Source organism: Daphnia pulicaria, chromosome 11, assembly GCF_021234035.1.
Source record: "Daphnia pulicaria isolate SC F1-1A chromosome 11, SC_F0-13Bv2, whole genome shotgun sequence".
NCBI lineage: Eukaryota > Metazoa > Arthropoda > Branchiopoda > Diplostraca > Daphniidae > Daphnia > Daphnia pulicaria.
This window is the reverse complement of record NC_060923.1, coordinates 4,290,897-4,308,192: the sequence shown is the minus strand read 5'-3', so window position 1 is coordinate 4,308,192 and position 17,296 is coordinate 4,290,897. Positions and strand designations below refer to the sequence as shown.

Sequence of the window (17,296 nt, the reverse complement as noted above, 5' to 3'; positions counted from 1 at the left end):
TTTTATATACTAGGCACGAAATGGGATTAGTTTTTCCTTCTTAGCATGTTTTTTTCTCGTTTCTTTTATTATTAGTTTGTTAGTTTATAGAAACAGCAATACATATACAAGATCGTTTGTAGTTTATAGACCTCTGTCAGAGTATTGAGCCGGCCCTAACCTGCCCTATTCCACGGAAACCCGTCAACACATTACACGAATGAGCTTATATTCTTTTAAATCAATACATTTTTAGCTCAAGTTATGGTACGTAAGAAAGTTTTGTGTAATTACAGTAATTACGTTGGAAGGCGAGGGGGATCAATGATGTAGGTGTGTTGAAGACAGCTCCGTGAGCTACTCTATTTAAATTAAAAGTCATTACGTAATCCCGAAATTTTGAACGCACGTAGTTTCCATCTAGCGGTGGAATACCAAATCGCATTTAAACTGTTGGATGTTATTGTCTCGCGAGGAACAATCAACCTTCAAATCCGACGTCTACGTGCATTTTCAAAATCAAGGGTAAGAAATCAAGTTCCCTCCACATTTATCTTTTTGTCACAGTTTCAGGGTTTTGCTTACGTAATTCAAACCTAAACAAGGGCGCCCTACTTGGGTTACTGCCTTATCAGACGTTTCTATAAACTAAAACAAAAAACAACACCATTCAGCTGACCGAAAAAAACATTTCTTATTTAGTTCGCCTTCACTTCTGGTCGAGTGTAACTCAAACCAGCGTATTCCAATGTCGATCTTCAGTTCGGCTCTCCGATTCTCTGGGAGGAATGTTCGCATCAGCAGGCAAATATCATCTTGCCTAAGTGTGTCGAACCAGGTTTTAAATTTGAGCAAACCAGCTATTTCTGCCCATGTGTCAAATGAGAAATCCATGCTGACACATGGATTTAGCAAAGGTTTCAGCACCCACATTGAAAGGCAACCTCATTCCGGAGACTTCTTCCTTCGACAGGCAAGATGATAATTTCCCAATATCCTTACATAATATTCATTGCATAAACTGTCTTTATAGTTGTTTGATAGAGAAAGCTGTACATACACATACCTGCTTGCTGACGCCTACTCAAAAGATGCAGTACTCATTGATCCTGTCATCGAGCTTATTGAAAGGGACCTAGAGGTGGTCAAAGAATTGGAACTCAACATCAGATATGCTTGTAATAAATTAATATAATATTTGTTCAAAACCTGTAGAATAATTTCTCCTTTTTAATTTTCCAGTGAGTACTCATATGCATTCTGATCATTCCACAGCTGCCCTAAAGCTAAAAAAGTACCTTCCGTCGTGCAAAACTGTCATTTCTGCAGCTAGCGGAGCAATCGCCGATACTTTGGTTCGCCATGGCGATATCATCCACTTTGGTCGACATCAGCTCGAAGTACGAGCAACACCCGGCCATACCAACTGTAATTTGATCAAAACATGATTACTTTAAGTGATTCGTATTTTCAAGTCGCGTGGTTATATTGTTGCAGGTTGCGTAACATACGTGTGTCATGAAGAAGGAGTCGCTTTCACAGGCGACACTTTGCTAATTAGAGGATGTGGTCGGACTGATTTCGATCAAGGCGATCCTGAAACTTTGTACAACTCAATCTATAACCAAATTTTCTCATTACCAAACATGCTCCGCCTTTATCCTGGACACGACTATCGGGGTACCAATCAACAAACACATTAGAATTATTTTATACTTGTCTAATCTCTATTTATACATTCAGGCAGAACAGTGACGTCTGTTTTGGAGGAGAAACGCTACAACCCCCGATTGACTAAGAGTAGAGAAGAATTCATTCAAATCATGAAAACATTAAATTTCGCCCACGCTACTGATAACCAAATGGGTATGATAATATGCATTTCATTCACATTTTAATTAAGTAAAAAAACAAATCATTTGATTTGTTCCAGAACATTCTTTGCCGGAAAGTTTCAAGTAGACGTGCATTAATCGGATGAAGGAGTTGATAAGCTATCTCTTATTGGCTTATGATACTCAACAGCTATTCATTACATAATCAAGGGGCATATAGTGCTTTTTTTGTCGCAACATATTTTTTTTTAAATAAATTTATGCGGAACTCGGTGTAGCCGTTGAAGTGGGGCCACTGAGGCATGTAACCTTCTCTGATCTATAACATGTCATTCCCCTATCGAATATTTCAATTCCTTTCACTTGTATTTTGAAGGAATAAATTTGTTACATAAATGAAAAATGAATTTTTAGTTTGTTATTGATTTGCTGAATCAGAGGAATGAAACGTGAGATGTGAAAAAATATTCATAGTCGATTGCGCAATCCCAAATTTTCAAACACCTCGCAACATCGCTCTTGTGTTCCCGCCAGGTGACGCTAGTGGTTTTAACGTCTTCTGCTTGTACTTTATTTGTCGTGATAAAACGATAGAGCTTTCTCTCATTGTAACATTGTAATTTTTATATTGTAATTAAAATGTCTCTTCGAATCCTGGTCGGCGTTAAACGTGTTATCGACTATGCTGTCAAGGTAATCAACTTTTTCGAAACTTTATAACGATTTAACAATGAAACTTATCGTGTTCTCGAATTTTAGATCCGAGTCAAGCCCGACAAATCGGGAGTCATTACGGAGGGAGTGAAGCACTCAATGAACCCCTTCGACGAGATTGCCATTGAAGAAGCTGTACGTATGAAAGAAAAGAAGATAGCCAAAGAAATTGTGGCTTTCTCCTGTGGTCCAGCTCAGTGCCAGGTTGGCGATTTGTCAATTTCTATATTACATAATTTTTGTACAAGATTTGTCCATCATGTTACATCCTGAATTTTTTTATGATGATCTTGGCACTTTGGCGTATTACAGGAAACACTGAGGACTGCTCTTGCCATGGGCGCAGATAGAGGCATACATGTAGAGGTTGCAGGACCACAGTTTGATACTCTGCAACCATTGCACATTTCCAAGATGTTGGCCCAACTCGCAAAAGATGAACAGATTGACCTAATTATTCTTGGAAAACAGGTACCACCTCTTTTATCTTAATGATAACACTCAATTATAAGAAAACATTGTTTTTCACTGACAGGCCATTGATGATGACTGCAATCAAACAGCCCAGATGACAGCTGCTCTTCTAGATTGGCCTCAAGCCACTTCTGCTTCCAAGGTTATTAGTTATTGCTACTTTTTAAAATAATCAGCAGCGCACAACTGACAAAATCCGTCAATCATGTTTTCTATTCAGATTGAAGCCAAGGATGGCAGCTTGCAGGTGGTACGTGAGATCGACGGGGGGCTCGAGACAATTAAGGTGAAATTACCAACTGTCGTCAGCGCCGACTTGCGTCTGAATGAGCCTCGCTACGCAACTCTCCCCAACATCATGGTACTTTTTTTAATATACGCACAAATGCCCTCGATTTTTCACTTTAGTTTTATATTTCTTTTCTTTTTAGAAAGCCAAGAAGAAGCCCATTAAGAAACTGACGCCTAAGGATTTAGGCGTCGACGTCAGCCCAAGAATTGAAGTAGTCACGGTCGAGGAACCACCCGTGCGGCTTGCAGGTGCCAAGGTCGAGAACGTCGACATGATGGTGGAAAAACTCAAAGCCCTCGGCCATGCTTAATTTGCAGGGGGAATTGCAATGAGCATTGAAGAAAACCTGGACTTGCCCTTCTGGTTTCTGCCCATTTGTAGTTTGGCTTTTATCAATGCAAAAATCAAGTTAAAAAGATTACGCTATTACGGAAGAGAATACAAAAACTTATTATACTTATGACTCGCAATTAACAAAGAGACAAGACAAATTTTCAGGAAGTAAATCAAAGGTGTATTGACATGAGAATGTAATATGAAATACTTAATGTACTAACGCTGTTCTGAACCTGTGTTGTCATCTACTAGGGTGATTGCAATAAAAACGGTCTGCATTTCGTAAGAACACGAAAAGCATTCACAATCTGTCATTGATGGACACAAAATCAAAACGCGCAAAGTACAATACTAAATATGCATGTAACCGCCATTTTGGAGATCCTTTGTTTACATAACTCGAAATTGATAGTGGCAAGCTTGCAAACCACACCTAAAATGCAAGTTTCTTAATCAACAGGTAGATCTGCGCATCGACTTCGAATCCGTGAAGATTGTTGGCATCTCCCTGCAAACGCATCAGCAATCCTCCAAACGATGCATAGGCAGATCTGCACGAATCAATAAAGAAAATCATTACCGAACACACACCCATCATCTAAAAAAGAAAACAATCAAGATACACAAAAACATACAATTACAGGCACACATGTTGCATTAGTAGTTTGGTCGAATATCGTGTCATCGACAGTGGACAGTTTGGATAGTGGCTGTGGATTCAATTAAATATTTCACAACCAGCTAACCACACTGCCAACCATCAATACACTTTTTGCCCAAACAATTTGTACTTGCATCAAGACACTTGTGGCTCAATGAGAAGAGAAGACTCGACTGTGACATGGAGACATTTGCAAAGTCCTTTTATAACGAGAGAGATGGGCACACACCACAACATGTCGACGAGAAAAAATCGTACGATAGGCGTTATTAAACGTCGTCGACCAATTAATATCCATAGGGAATTGCTTCGACGGTTCGACGAAAAGACATCGACCCCCTCCCCACCCTTCCATTCTCAAATTAAAAAGATGTTCGAAGAAAAAGAAATCGTCGTCATTTCGTCAACTAAACCAAGACGAACGTATCTAACCAAAACAAGTTTTCCTTTTCCTTTTCTTTTAAAACAAAATCATGTCTTCCTCTTTTATGTCCTGGAAAAACTTGATTTTTTCTTTTTTAACAACCGCCCTTGGGGTATACCTGTTACGTTTTCAGGTCAAACAAAGTTATTAATCACGCGTCATTAACGTCTTTTCACGACCAAAGCCGCGAATTAAAACGGTGGCTGCCTCTAGATTTACGAGCTGATCGATAGGGGGAAGAAGCTGTTGCTTTTTAGGTGTCTAGTGCGGTCGTATAAAACAACCGACATCCTACCGAACAACCTTTGCCACTCCCGAGTTTAAACCTATATCACCTCGCGTGATTTATTTATATAACCCCCTCGAAGACTTGTGCGATTTTTCTCTTTGACCAAATGAAATTTGTGTTCTCAATTTATTTAATAGAAAAATACCAGCAATAACAAAAACATCGGAAAAAGGGGGGCAAAGAAATATGGTGGATGGCTGAAAAGAGTGACGATACCAGAAGAATGCATTTACCTCGTTTACGAAATAATTAAAGGCAAACGCACTTGTGGTACGGACTCCAGACAGAAAATGGACTGGGTCTCAAAAACATCACATCATCAATCAATCAATCAATCAATTAATTAATCAACGATGCATGCAATACGAAACACACACACAAAATCGACACACACACACACATATGATGAAACAACAACAACCAATAAAAATTAAAAACTAAAAAACTAATAAATTATAACGATAATTTTTCTTCTTTTTCTCAGCGCAGCTTTTTTTTCTCAACGAGGGGCCCCCGCTCGATTTCTTAGCCACACCGTCCGGGTCAGAGGTCGAATTCCAAATGGTCCTAACATTCTACCACCCACTTGGCTTTTATATAGTCGGTGGTGGGCCATGCCTACCGAGTAGGCCGAGGCTTCTCCACAAATACAAATGGCCAAAAGTAGTAGCTGACGTCAATTTGCCTCTGGCAATTCCTCATCTGTTTCTTAAGAGCTACATCAATCGCTATATAGTTCACCATTTAAAATGATTGGCCCCTGTGCCCTGTCAATCACGTAGTACGTTTCTAGTTGTCGTGTAAACGCGAGTGGTTTGGGATAAATTCGCAGAAGTCCTGGGTCAAAGACTGATTCGTGGAATTGAAAAATAAAAGGCTAAACTAAGTCGGTGCAAGCTTTCTCCTATTATTGGAATATTTATGTTTTCTGGAAAATGGGAGGGGAGTTGGAAAAAGTTTCGCCATTTCACTGGAAGAGCCGACAACGCATTTTTATTCCGCCTCATGGGGAAAGAATGTCGGTCACAAGTCCACCAAAAACTTAGAAAGTGATACAAAAAGATTGAGATTGAATCAAAATGTACAGTTTCGTTCGGATTTTTTAACCGTAATGGCTGCCCCCGGTAACCATCGGAAAGAAAACGCAACGAGAACGAAATAAAAAAAAAGAGAAAAGTTCGCGCAACAACTCTCTTATTTAGAACGACAACAACAACAACAACACAAGTCGATTTGTTCCAATATCACAAGGACTGAGATACCACCAGCTGTGTTCACCTGGAAAATTCCAACAACAGGCGAACGCAGGGTGGTTCCCTGTCCCGGTGTGGAAATTTTCTCTCCCACATCAATCAAAATTACGTTCAAATTAAGGGAATATTTAAGAAAAAGAAATATGAAACTCACAATCGAGATGACGGCTCGGTCGATCCTTCATCGCCTTCAATGCGATAGACTTTGCCAAACATGACGTACTCGAACGAATCGGCACGGGACGGGATGCCCAAATCTTGCGGGGCCCATTCACCCGCATCGGAGCATCCATCCTCACGCAACGTTGTGGCTAAAACCAACCGGAATTTATCGCCTGGAAAAAATTTCAATTTTAATTAAAAAATTTGTCGATTAAAACCACAATCAAACTATTTTTATTACCTAAATCCATTGGAAACAGCCACGAATTGATGTCGAGAATCAAATCCATCTTGAATGACTCACTCTCGCAGTGGAGTCGACTCACTGCAAAACCAAATCAAATTGAAACTGATTAATAACAAATTACGTTGCAAGAGAGAAATCTCTTGTAATTGTCGCTTCATAAATGTTGGTTAAATAAAGAGGGGAAATCTCCAGCTCCCCCCACCATGTTCTAAAAACGAATTAGATGAGGGGAAAGTGGGTCGGTGTACGACTTTAAGGCCAGAGAGATTGAAAGGCTTGAAAATTGCACAAGAAACTTATCAACGTGGAAATCGGGAATGGAAAAAAAGGCGCGCACCAGGTGTGCATGTGACGGGAAGTAAAAAATTTGTCAAGTGTGTGCAGGTAATTCAATCAGGCTTTTCCGTAAGGAGGGCGGCAGTGCAGCAGTACTATACTACACGTCACCCAAGAGGCCATTTAAAAAATGAACCGAGTCGCACATCGTTTCGCGCGCGCGCAAAACGAACGTGACCTTTCGACCTCTTGTGTTGCCATCTTTTGCTTGCAACGCAGTTGCTGACGGAATAGGAAAAAAGAAGAAGAAGAAAAAAGGAAAAAAAAAATATAGGTGGGAGAAACTGGAGTGAGTGGGTGGATTCGGTGCTGGGGCTATCGATCCCTCCGGAGAGAGCTGCAAGGCGTCGTTACATGTGAAAAAGAAACGACGCCACACGATATCAAAACAAGGTCACGTGGTACGCTGCGAAATCGGATCAATTGCAAAAAAGAAAAGTGGGGGAAGTTGAGAGAGAAAAACAAAAAAAAGTAACTCGGTAAAAAACATTGCACAGACACATCATCATCCCGGACGTCGCTGCCATGCGTCACCTGTCAAAAGATTGTTTATCATCTCATAGATAGGAAAAAAGCGCGCAGGTGAAGTTCAATGACAACGCAATTTTATTTAAAAAACAAAAAAGAATCGACGCCATTCGTGCTGGTTGCCAAGGCAACGACCAACCGAAACTTTTATCAGATTTTCGAGAGCGATCAAAATGGCGGTCAATGTCGTTGCGCAAGTGTTTGTGCAATTTCTCTCCATTTGGTTTCCACCTAAAAATTCACGCGCTAAACTTGTACAACAGCGCGCACCCATTTCAATATTTATTTTCTCTTCGTTTCCCGAAAAAGAAAAGAAACAAACGACTGGCGAAGGGAAAAAAAAGGAAAGTTCAAAATCTTTGGTTGCGGGAGTGACGCAAGTGCGCAGTATTTGGGCATCAAACAATTTACCACGTCCTTGGCCAAAATAAGAAAAAACCCAAACCAAAAAATCGACGTGCAAAACAAAACAAAGACACACGCAAATGCGCTAGTGGCGCATTGTTATTGTTGTTTTGCAACGAGAAATTTTGTTTTTTTTAAAGGCTAAAGAAAAAAATTCCCACCGTGAAGAAAAGAAAAAAAAGCATGGTGAATGGAACACGAATTGACCTTGGAAATATCCTCAAAGACATTGAACCAGTTCCGGTTGGAAATACCTGCAGGCTTTTTTTTATTTTTTATCATTTTGATTAAACGATGAAATTTTTTTTCTTTTTGGGGTTTGGTTCGACTGAAAAAGGACATGTCCGGACAAACTCACGAACCAAAATCAAAACAAAGGAGATATTGCGCAACATGACCAAAGCAACTTACCCCAATGGGGGAACAGCGGAATTTCCAAAAATGTTCCACAGGGCGGAAGTCCGGCAAATCAAATTCAGAAAGACTTTCAAAATCATTTTTATGACATTTCGTCATCTTTTCTTTGTTTTCTTCCTTTGTTCTTTTGTTACGTAATGAAAATTTATTTTGTCTTCTGGTAGCTTCCGCCAAAAAAATATGCACAACGGAATATCAAAGCGATCCGGCGTCGTCGACGTCGGAGCCAGGAACGTTCGAGTCGGTTGGCCAACTGCGCAGTTTTAGCGAAAAACCCAGCAGCGACGACGACGACGTCGAAAAACCCCCCACATCTCTCACGACCCCCTTTCCCAAACCCACCCACTGAATCCCCCCCCCTCCCTCTCTCGCTTGTGTCGTCATCATTCCCCCCCACAACCTTCTCCCGATCCAGCACACGGCGCAATCGCTGCCCCCCCCCCTCCTAATTCTCCTGTTGACGAACGAAATTTTTAATTCCGACAAAATGAATTGAATCGAATAAATCGGAAATAATTAACGTCGACAAATAAAAAATGAACCAACTAATTAAAATTTTTCAAAATGATTAAAAAGAAACACTTTTTGATTCGATCGAGAGCGGTGCGCTTTTAAAAAATAAAATAATAATAAAAATAACCACAACGTCGACACTGGACAAAGTAGGGCCGTTACACGGGAGCGTGAATGGGTGATCACTAAACGAGGAACCCTGTCCGCACACTCCCGCACCTAAAGTCACGCAGCCAACGACTAACTCTCAAATCCCTGAGTCACTGAAAGAGAGGCCGATAGTTAGAGAGAGAGAGAAATAAAAAAGAGAGAGGTTCGAAAATGGCGAAATAGCTTGGTGTGTGTGTGTGTGTGTGCAATCATAGCGTGACTCGTTTTCTTGTTTTGTTTGTTTGCGTTTTTTTTTTCTCTCCTTCATTTTCGTAACCGCCGGGGCCACGGCGCCATTTCTGTCCTTCTCCTCCTCCCACCCACCCAGCGCCACCTCACAGCACCACCCTCCTGACGTTTGAGGACGAGCTAGTGGAAAGATTGCGTCACGCCGTCGACTAGATAGGAGAACGTGAAAGGAGGAAAGCGGGTGGGTGGGTGGTGAACGTGTCCCGCACGAACGATACAACCCACTGGGTTTTCGGGTTGCCCTTCTCTCTCTCTCCCGGTTTCCCAATTGGCCGATTTCAGACTCCTCCCACCGCGGGGCCAATGACGTTTCCCAGCTCGCACGACGGAAAAACAACAACAACAACAACAACAACAACAATCGGCCATCAACCTAGAATCAATGGCACTGCACACAAGAGTTGTTCTTCCGTCTTGCCCATGTTAAGTCAAAAAAGTTGCACAAGACAAAGACATTGAAAACGACGTCCAGGGGAAAAAAAAAGAAAAATCTCGAAACTGGACTGGCCCATTGAGCAGCCGTCCAGGTGGCGTTACACAACAATGGCACCTTGTTGCGTCCCTGTTATCGCTACGACGGCCCACAAAACAAAAGTTGCCAGCCATTGTTTGATCCCATTCCATAAATGAATTCATTCGGATTTTATTTTTACAAGTCATCAAAAGAGATCTTCCGGTTCTTGCAATGATGTTACTGACCTCACGAGGACGTTGGCCTTTCCAAAAGATTTGTGGCTATGAATTGAAGGTACACACGGTAGAAGAGGACAAAGTAGCCATTTTCGCACTGCGTAAAGCGTTTCTGTTGTTGTTGTTGTTATACAAGTCCCCGCCCCGATGGCCTTCCATCAATTCCGTAAGACATTGCACTCGGCTTTTGGAAACGCATCCGTGATATTTGCGTAACATTTTCTCTTTTTTCTTTCTTTCTTCTTTTTCATTCTCTCCCCACCACCATCCCAGAATCCTGCCTGGGTATCCGTCCAATGACAGGTGGGTTGGCCATCAGCGAGGAGGTTCACGGTCGGCCATCTTCTCTATTTCGGGAATCCGATGCAATTCAAAACGAGAGGGGAACCCACTTGTGCGTGTGCGGCGCACACACAATAGGGCGAAATCAAATGGGATCGAACGATATTAGCCAAACAATTCAATTATATTCCCCGGGTTCTACTCGCATGAGGAAGAAGAAGAGCGAATTGAACCAAAAAAAGAAGAAGGGGGGCCCACCCACGCACGATGACGCACGGACAAATGGCGGCCGGGATTGACCCTCGCTAACCGGACTGCCCGAAAAGAGAAAAAAGTCCATTAATACGCGTAGTTCCCGAGAAATGACGTGTCACACGGAGTTGGAGCTGGTCGATACGCTTTCTACGAGTCGCACACAATGTGTGTAGCGGATTCAATTTATGAGCCAATATTGAGTCAATCAGAACGGAAATACCAGGGCAGCTTTCTCTCTCTTGACTCTTTGACAAGAGAATCTCTCTCGAATTGAGAGAGACTCTCTTTCTTCTTCTTTTTTAACTATCAAGTCTCGGGTGAAACGGACCGAATCGCAAATAAGGAGCCCTGAAAAGGTCGGATCCCGGCAACTCTTGGCGATCGATCGGGAGCGTAAAGGGACAACCAGCAGCTGCTGCTGCCGCCAGGGTAAACTGGAAAGGTCAAGGTTGTGCAAGACTTTCTGCGTCAACGACGTCGCTATTATCAAAACAAACATGGTCGCTTTTTTAAAAACTCGGTTCAGGCCCGCACAGGGACTCTTGTTTACCATCAAAGGAAGAGAGGATCTCATGTAACTAATGGCTATCGCGCTCCCCAAAGGATCGAAACCCAATTAAGAAACAAAGAGACACACTGTGTGTCGTTGATACGAGTTCATAACTCACCAAACGATGGGCAAACGAGACTCTTCTTTTTTTTTCAGGTTATCTTCCAGAGGGGCATATAACCCCTATCCAATAACCAAAACAAACAAACTCAAAAGGGGGAGACTACTACTACTAGTTGTAGTAGAGGTGGGCGATTTCACAAGTGGGCGGAGGCCACCAAAAACCACACTACTAACAGCAACCTGCTTCGTAATTCGATTGATTCGTCGTCAAATATCCATGCCCTGCGAACAAAACAAATGATGGAAATAATAATTTGGACTTTATTTTCTCAAGAAGAAGAAGGTTCGTGTTCTCGAAAGGTTTCACCTTGAAGAGTTGGAGCGTCCGGGTTCTTTGTAGCCTGACGTCACGCGTTGTCAAGGCAACTTCTCACCTCTTTTTTTTATTGTTTTTTTGCACATCCGATTGATCAACCCCCAACAGCAGCTGGCAATAAATTTGATGCCGTTATCTTTCTGCGCACACGGAACTGGAGATGGATCGCATCAAAAAGGGCAATCACCGTTGGCGTGCGTCAAAGCACTTCCACCACGCGTGATATTGTTATTGAAGTTTGTTGTCGTTGGTTTGGAAGGGTTTCTCTAACGTGGTGAAACTGCAGTCACAGGGGTTTAGGATAGATGGCAGTCTACTTCAATCACAATATTCAAAAAGCTGGAAACTTGAAAAACTTTGTGTTGGATACTGTCTTGGAAATCTTACAGAAATAGGGAGACTATTCACTTAGAATGTATAGAATCACTTTGAGCAAGTTCAAATTGAATAAGAGAATCTCTTGAAATGACTTCGCAGAGGAGGTTAAATCAAGTTGCAAATGAAAACGATTAATCATGCCTGTTGCACAATTGATCATTTTGATTGAACAAGTAGTTACTTTAATGTTTAAAATGCTTTCACAAATACTCAGAAGATGTTGTTAGGTTTCAATTTCTCTAATTTGGGTCTGCATTGTGTGTTACATAAAACTTGAAGTTTTCATAAAATGGCTTCCTCATGGTGTAACTTAAGAAGACCGAAAGAAGTTAATCCTGGGACTCTAACCTTACTTTCATATTAACCTCCACAAAATAATGCTATTTTGCAGTTAAAACAGGAAATAGAAAGGGCTTATGGAAAAGATTTGTTTGCAAGCACATGGAAATCTCAAAAGTTGGTTCAACCAATGCCAGAACACAAAAAACGAACACATGGGAATAAAGAAAGTGAACGATAAATGTTCATTACCTCTGTCAAATTTCTTTCCTTCTGGATCAATGTCTTTAACATCGAAAATATCTTCAAATAAAACACCGGCCATGGTTGTAGGAGCTCAGACTTTAGATACTTTTTCAAGTTTGGTGATTTTTTCGTCTGCTGACCATGCTAAACACAGCATTGCCCAACAACATTTGATTTAATTTATACTTAAGTTTTCTATCGGAAAAATTTGAATATTTTTGTGATTAAATTAAAAGCATCCTCTATTTCTGAGCTCAAATACTTCATAATGTTACTTAAAAGACTTTTTAGTAACATTCGCCGAGTAAAATTGACATCGAACTTGGCTTTTTCCTTCGAGTTCATCTAGCGGTGGAAACTCACATCAACTACTACAAAGGTTTAAAATAAAAATTCAAAGCGTGCCTGTCCTGTTACGCCACCGCACTTCGAAAATCACCACCAACTCACGGGTTCCAAATCTAACCACAGGAAAAATATATGAAAATTATTGTGGTGGTATTATTAGGGCGGGTTTTTGGTCTTTTTACGGGTTTCGTGCAAATTTTTAGTTGGATCTTGTCCGTCCGCAGGTGGGCTTATCAAATTTGTTGAGACGAACAATTTGATATGAAAAATTGAAAATATCCCCGATCCGTTCAGCGGATGTCGGATTTTAAGAGGGAAAGTTCGATTTTTTATCATTTCTAAATCTATCGATATCGTATTACATACTACATAGTAATTAGTAAGCATGCTGATTATCGAAGAAAATTGGACAAGCATCAAGTGTCGTCTGCTTTCGTTAAGTTTAAAATTTCGAAAAAGTCAGAGATAACAAGTTCAGGATTTATTTGCTTTCGAAATCTGTCGTCCTCCGTGCTGTTTAGCGGGTAAATAAAACTAAGAATACAATTATAGAATGATTGAGGGAGCGGGAGCCATAGAAGAGTTCAACCCAAATTTGTGAAGTGTTACTTGACTTACTTCCTTACTAGCATTTATATCATGGCCGATCATGGCACTGTCGATGCATGGCAGTTTGTTTGCAGTATGTAACCCTTTTCTTTTTTGCATATTTAAGGCCAGAGCCAACCATCATAACCACTCAATATGCAAGTTTGGCTTGTGCTGGTATTGAGCAGCATGTCACCAGAAGTCTCTTCGCTTGGGTAATGATTTTCATTGCTGTGATTGACCTGTGACCTAATATTATAATGCTGCATTACATGCAAAAATCCAGTACATGTAAACCTTGAATTCTCCCATTTATTAACAATTAGAGTTTCCTAAGTGTCTCATTTTCAACTTTTCCTGACTTGTTATTCTATCAATATTTTGTCGTAACCCATTTTCTATTTTTATTTAGACAAACAGCTTCCCTCTTGATTGGAGAAACTACCGATGTCGACCGAGTTACGGATCTCCCTTTTTCCCCTTTCTTTAAATGTCCTCGTGTACGCCCATGTGAATTTGGGTGTATTCACGAGGACACCCTTTTTACCGCTTTTTACCCTATCCCGTTTGGTGGTGTAATTTAAACTCTTCAGTGGATGGATGGAGCAACTGTGGATGCCTGGCTGTATTTCCCAGGCACAATGGTAGGAGACCGAATTGATCTCTATTCTTCCTTTTGATGGCGTTGATTTTCAATCGTTATGTAGTACGGAGTAACGATTATTCCTCATGAGCTAGGCGGTTGACTGCAACTGTTTTTCTCTCTCCGTTTTTGTTTTTTTCTCACTAAGGGTTCACTCAAAATCTCATTTGTTGAACGACTTCAAATCAGGCTTGTTTTTGTACCTCACATTTTTTTCAGTTCCATCACATTCGAAAATATTTGACCTTTTAACACTTAAAGAAAAGTGCAACAAAGACAATTTTTTAACCAAGAGGCAACTGCCGCCACACCGGCACCACCTCATTTCTCTCCTTGTACTAAACTACAAACCTGTATACGTAATCTCTGCAGCTCTGCACCTAACAATTGATCGGATGTCACAATCCTTGACGTATTACGCAACTAACGAACCGTCGAACCCCATCCCGAAACGAGTGTTGCGATAACCATCTGAATATATTAAGTCGTCGCTCCCAAGTTCTTTTCGGTTCTTGACTAGCTACTTATTTTCATATTTAATGTCATCTATTGGCAGCGCTGCTGTCGTCGCTAGAATAAAAAAGGTAAACGAAGAAAGACAGCGAGCTAGCTCATTATTACCAGCTAGCTGGGAAATGTATGCTAATAGTAGAGCCTGTCAAAGACGCGTCCCCACAGCCCCCCCCCCCCAACATCGTCGTCTGGGCTGGCTGGTGCATCTCGATTTGGCTGACTTGTTTGAATATCTATCTACTTTTAAAAGCCCCATTATTCCATCACCATCAGCCTCCTTCTGTTTCACTTTGAATTCTTGAATTATGGAGAGCAGCTAATGAGAAAAGTGCATCTTCGGTTGCACACACACACACACACCCTTTTCGCCCGCATTTGATACAGTTGAAACCAGTCGACGCGTTTATTCTTATATTCCTTCCCCCCCCCCCAGCAGCATCAGCATCTCTAGCTCGTACAACACACAAGTCTTTTATTTCATTTAACATGGATATAATTCCGTTTTCGTCGTCGTCGTGCTGCTGCTCTTATTCTTCAGCTCTTCTTCGTCCCTCGTCTCCACGTCGCTCTCGCTTTTCTTCCCCGGCATCTAATTAACTTGTGCTCTTCTATCCTCCTCTTTCTTCCTCCTTCCTCCGGCCAGGATCTATCGCACGACACAAGGAAAGCGGGAATTAAAAAATTCAATAGCCGCTCTTATTCTCTCTCCTTCTCTTGCCGCTGTCATCAGGGAATGGCGCACAGTTACACACACATCCCTTAATTCCGTATACATACATAACCGAATATCAAAATAGATCATTGATTATAACAATACACACAAAAAGGACTATTTTTTCCGTACCCTACGTCGCCTACGTTGGTTATAATCATTTTATTCCCTCCCAATCAGTAATGGGAAGGGGGGATTCACCGCTTTTGTGTGTGTGCCAGGATATGTATAATATGTACGTAATAGACAAGATATAACGGCGTGTTTGTTTAGGGTATATGTGTGTGTAAGGGCAACTATACTATTTGCCGGTTGCAAACAAACAACGTCGGATGAAGAAACAAATTCAAACTCGGTCCGTGTGTGTGTGTGTGTGTGTACCTCACATGCTGGGGTCACCTAATTAGAGTTGGGGCGAGTTTACCCAGGCAACAACTGGTTATATATCTCTAATCTCTCTATGTTGGGTTCTATAGGCTCCTCTTCGTACATCATGGCCCTTCGCATTTCATCGATTGTTTGATCCCCTCCTCTTCTCTTTCCATCATATTGCGTCGATATAGACACAGACACACACACACACAAGTGAAGCCAAACTTTCTTGGCCATGTCTATCCATCAATCTTTCGTTTCTCCCATTTATTGAATCTAAATTATACACTCGAAAAATAATGTGAGCTCAGATGATGTTTTTAGTGAAATAGTTGAACAATCAAACAATTTTCCGGTCTAATCAAGCAATCAAATTATAAATGTCAATGTCTCATTTTTAAAAAAAGTGCGCATTCCTTAATAGATACAGCAGAAATCGACTATACAAGTTGTGTTCTAGATATTCTTCTTCTTCTAGATGTTAGACGAGCGGAAGACCAAATAATGAGACTCAAGTTTCTTTATTAGATTGAAAGAGAAAGACTTTTTGCCGAAGACGGGTTCATTAGTGACGGCGATGAAGACTGAATGCGTGACGAGGAAAGAAGAAGAAGATAAAATCCTTTTTTCGTTCGTCTACTCTCGTGATCCTCTTACGGCGATTAGAAGCGAGTGGGCAATATAAGGGGGGAGGTCCGTCCGTCTGTGTCTATTATATCTCGCGAAGGGTGGAGTTTCAGAAACCTTGCTGCTAATTGCCGTCCTCTTTGTTGTTATCTGTTCGTGTGGCCGTTATATACTATATACAATGGGTTATGTGTGTCCAGTCGACCCCCCATCGATCGACCGAGTGTGGACTCTCGACGGTCAAAACGTTGTGCGGAATCGATCCGCTTCTTCACCCGCTCCGATGTGCGGGCAGAGAAACGTAATAGCACCTTTTCTTTTTATTTTATTTTATTTTATTCCCAGAAAAAAAATAAAAAAATGGAAAATTGACAAGGTGTAATATAAAAGCGGTGTCCGTCGGTTGTTCAAAAGGAATGCCGCCGATAGATGGTACGGAACGCGCGGGAAAATGCAATTTGAATTTTTCTTTTTTCTTTGCGACATCTTTTATATAAAAAGGTGACTGAGTGATTCGCTGCCGATCTCGGACAGCCATCATTCCTTTTCAGGATCTTTTTATCTTCTTCTCACCCATTTTTTAAAGCTTTTGCCCCTTTTTTTATTATAGACAGGAAAGGGAATCTTGACGAAGTGGTCCTGCTGCTGGTCCCCCTCTCCTTCCGTCCTTTGCTTCCGTTTTTCACCGGATGACAAAAGAGAAAAAAGGGCGCCCTTTAACACGACTTGATTTCTTCCTTTTCTCCCGTTTTACTTCTCGCACAAAGAGAAAATTCAATGAATTTGAGGGTCCTCTTTTTTTCTTGTGTTCCGTTTTGGACCCTTTCAGCCGCCCCTTGATTGCACCTTCGGTCAGCCGCTCCTGGTCAAAGATGGAATTTTATTCTTATCTACTTCGAGTTGAGATTAAAACTTTACACTGGCGTTGCGCAATCCAAGTCGGGATGGTTTTGATTGACAATTTGAGAATAGAAATTTTCACTTGTTGATCAAATTGAATAATCAGAATTTGATGTCAAGATTTTTGTTCCCCTATAGCCGCCGCCCGAGTCACATTCCCGGCCCATTTATAAATATTCCAGCCATATATCGTGCGTTTACTCACCATGA

The 17,296-nt window shown here is 41.2% G+C and overlaps 3 protein-coding genes across 3 annotated transcripts; 2 read left to right on the top strand and 1 right to left on the bottom strand.

Annotated features, from left to right (window-relative positions):
- Positions 1–395: 395 nt before the first annotated feature.
- Positions 396–2,206, top strand: LOC124315452 (persulfide dioxygenase ETHE1, mitochondrial-like). The gene is made up of 7 exons (XM_046781130.1): positions 396–504; positions 682–952; positions 1,013–1,157; positions 1,222–1,407; positions 1,477–1,659; positions 1,723–1,845; positions 1,913–2,206. The coding sequence occupies exons 1-7, from the start codon at positions 437–439 to the stop codon at positions 1,939–1,941; spliced, it is 1,005 nt and encodes a 334-aa protein (XP_046637086.1). The 5' UTR covers positions 396–436; the 3' UTR covers positions 1,942–2,206.
- A 145-nt stretch (positions 2,207–2,351) lies between these two features.
- LOC124315557 (electron transfer flavoprotein subunit beta-like) lies at positions 2,352–3,754 on the top strand. Its single transcript, XM_046781319.1, has 6 exons — positions 2,352–2,507; positions 2,574–2,732; positions 2,841–2,999; positions 3,064–3,144; positions 3,223–3,363; positions 3,434–3,754. The coding sequence occupies exons 1-6, from the start codon at positions 2,454–2,456 to the stop codon at positions 3,602–3,604; spliced, it is 765 nt and encodes a 254-aa protein (XP_046637275.1). The 5' UTR covers positions 2,352–2,453; the 3' UTR covers positions 3,605–3,754.
- Positions 3,755–3,785: 31 nt separating this feature from the next.
- On the bottom strand, positions 3,786–12,537 carry LOC124315652 (DNA-directed RNA polymerases I, II, and III subunit RPABC3-like). Its single transcript, XM_046781457.1, has 4 exons — positions 12,390–12,537; positions 6,661–6,744; positions 6,412–6,592; positions 3,786–4,181 (listed from the first exon to the last, which is right to left on the bottom strand). The coding sequence occupies exons 1-4, from the start codon at positions 12,460–12,462 to the stop codon at positions 4,064–4,066; spliced, it is 456 nt and encodes a 151-aa protein (XP_046637413.1). The 5' UTR covers positions 12,463–12,537; the 3' UTR covers positions 3,786–4,063.
- Positions 12,538–17,296: the final 4,759 nt, after the last annotated feature.

Bases quoted from the DNA above. Each gene is read 5' to 3' on its own strand.
- LOC124315452 (XM_046781130.1), top strand. From the start codon at position 437: ATGTTATTGTCTCGCGAGGAACAATCAACCTTCAAATCCGACGTCTAC. The intron at 1,660-1,722 runs GTACCAATCAAC...TTATACATTCAG, and splicing joins TCCTGGACACGACTATCGGG to GCAGAACAGTGACGTCTGTT. The intron at 1,846-1,912 runs GTATGATAATAT...GATTTGTTCCAG, and splicing joins CGCTACTGATAACCAAATGG to AACATTCTTTGCCGGAAAGT.
- LOC124315557 (XM_046781319.1), top strand. From the start codon at position 2,454: ATGTCTCTTCGAATCCTGGTCGGCGTTAAACGTGTTATCGACTATGCT. The intron at 3,000-3,063 runs GTACCACCTCTT...TTTCACTGACAG, and splicing joins TAATTATTCTTGGAAAACAG to GCCATTGATGATGACTGCAA. The intron at 3,364-3,433 runs GTACTTTTTTTA...TTTTCTTTTTAG, and splicing joins CAACTCTCCCCAACATCATG to AAAGCCAAGAAGAAGCCCAT.
- LOC124315652 (XM_046781457.1), bottom strand. From the start codon at position 12,462: ATGGCCGGTGTTTTATTTGAAGATATTTTCGATGTTAAAGACATTGAT. The intron at 6,745-12,389 runs GTAATGAACATT...TTGGTTTTGCAG, and splicing joins AGGAAAGAAATTTGACAGAG to TGAGTCGACTCCACTGCGAG. The intron at 4,182-6,411 runs GTGAGTTTCATA...TGATTCGTGCAG, and splicing joins ACCGAGCCGTCATCTCGATT to ATCTGCCTATGCATCGTTTG.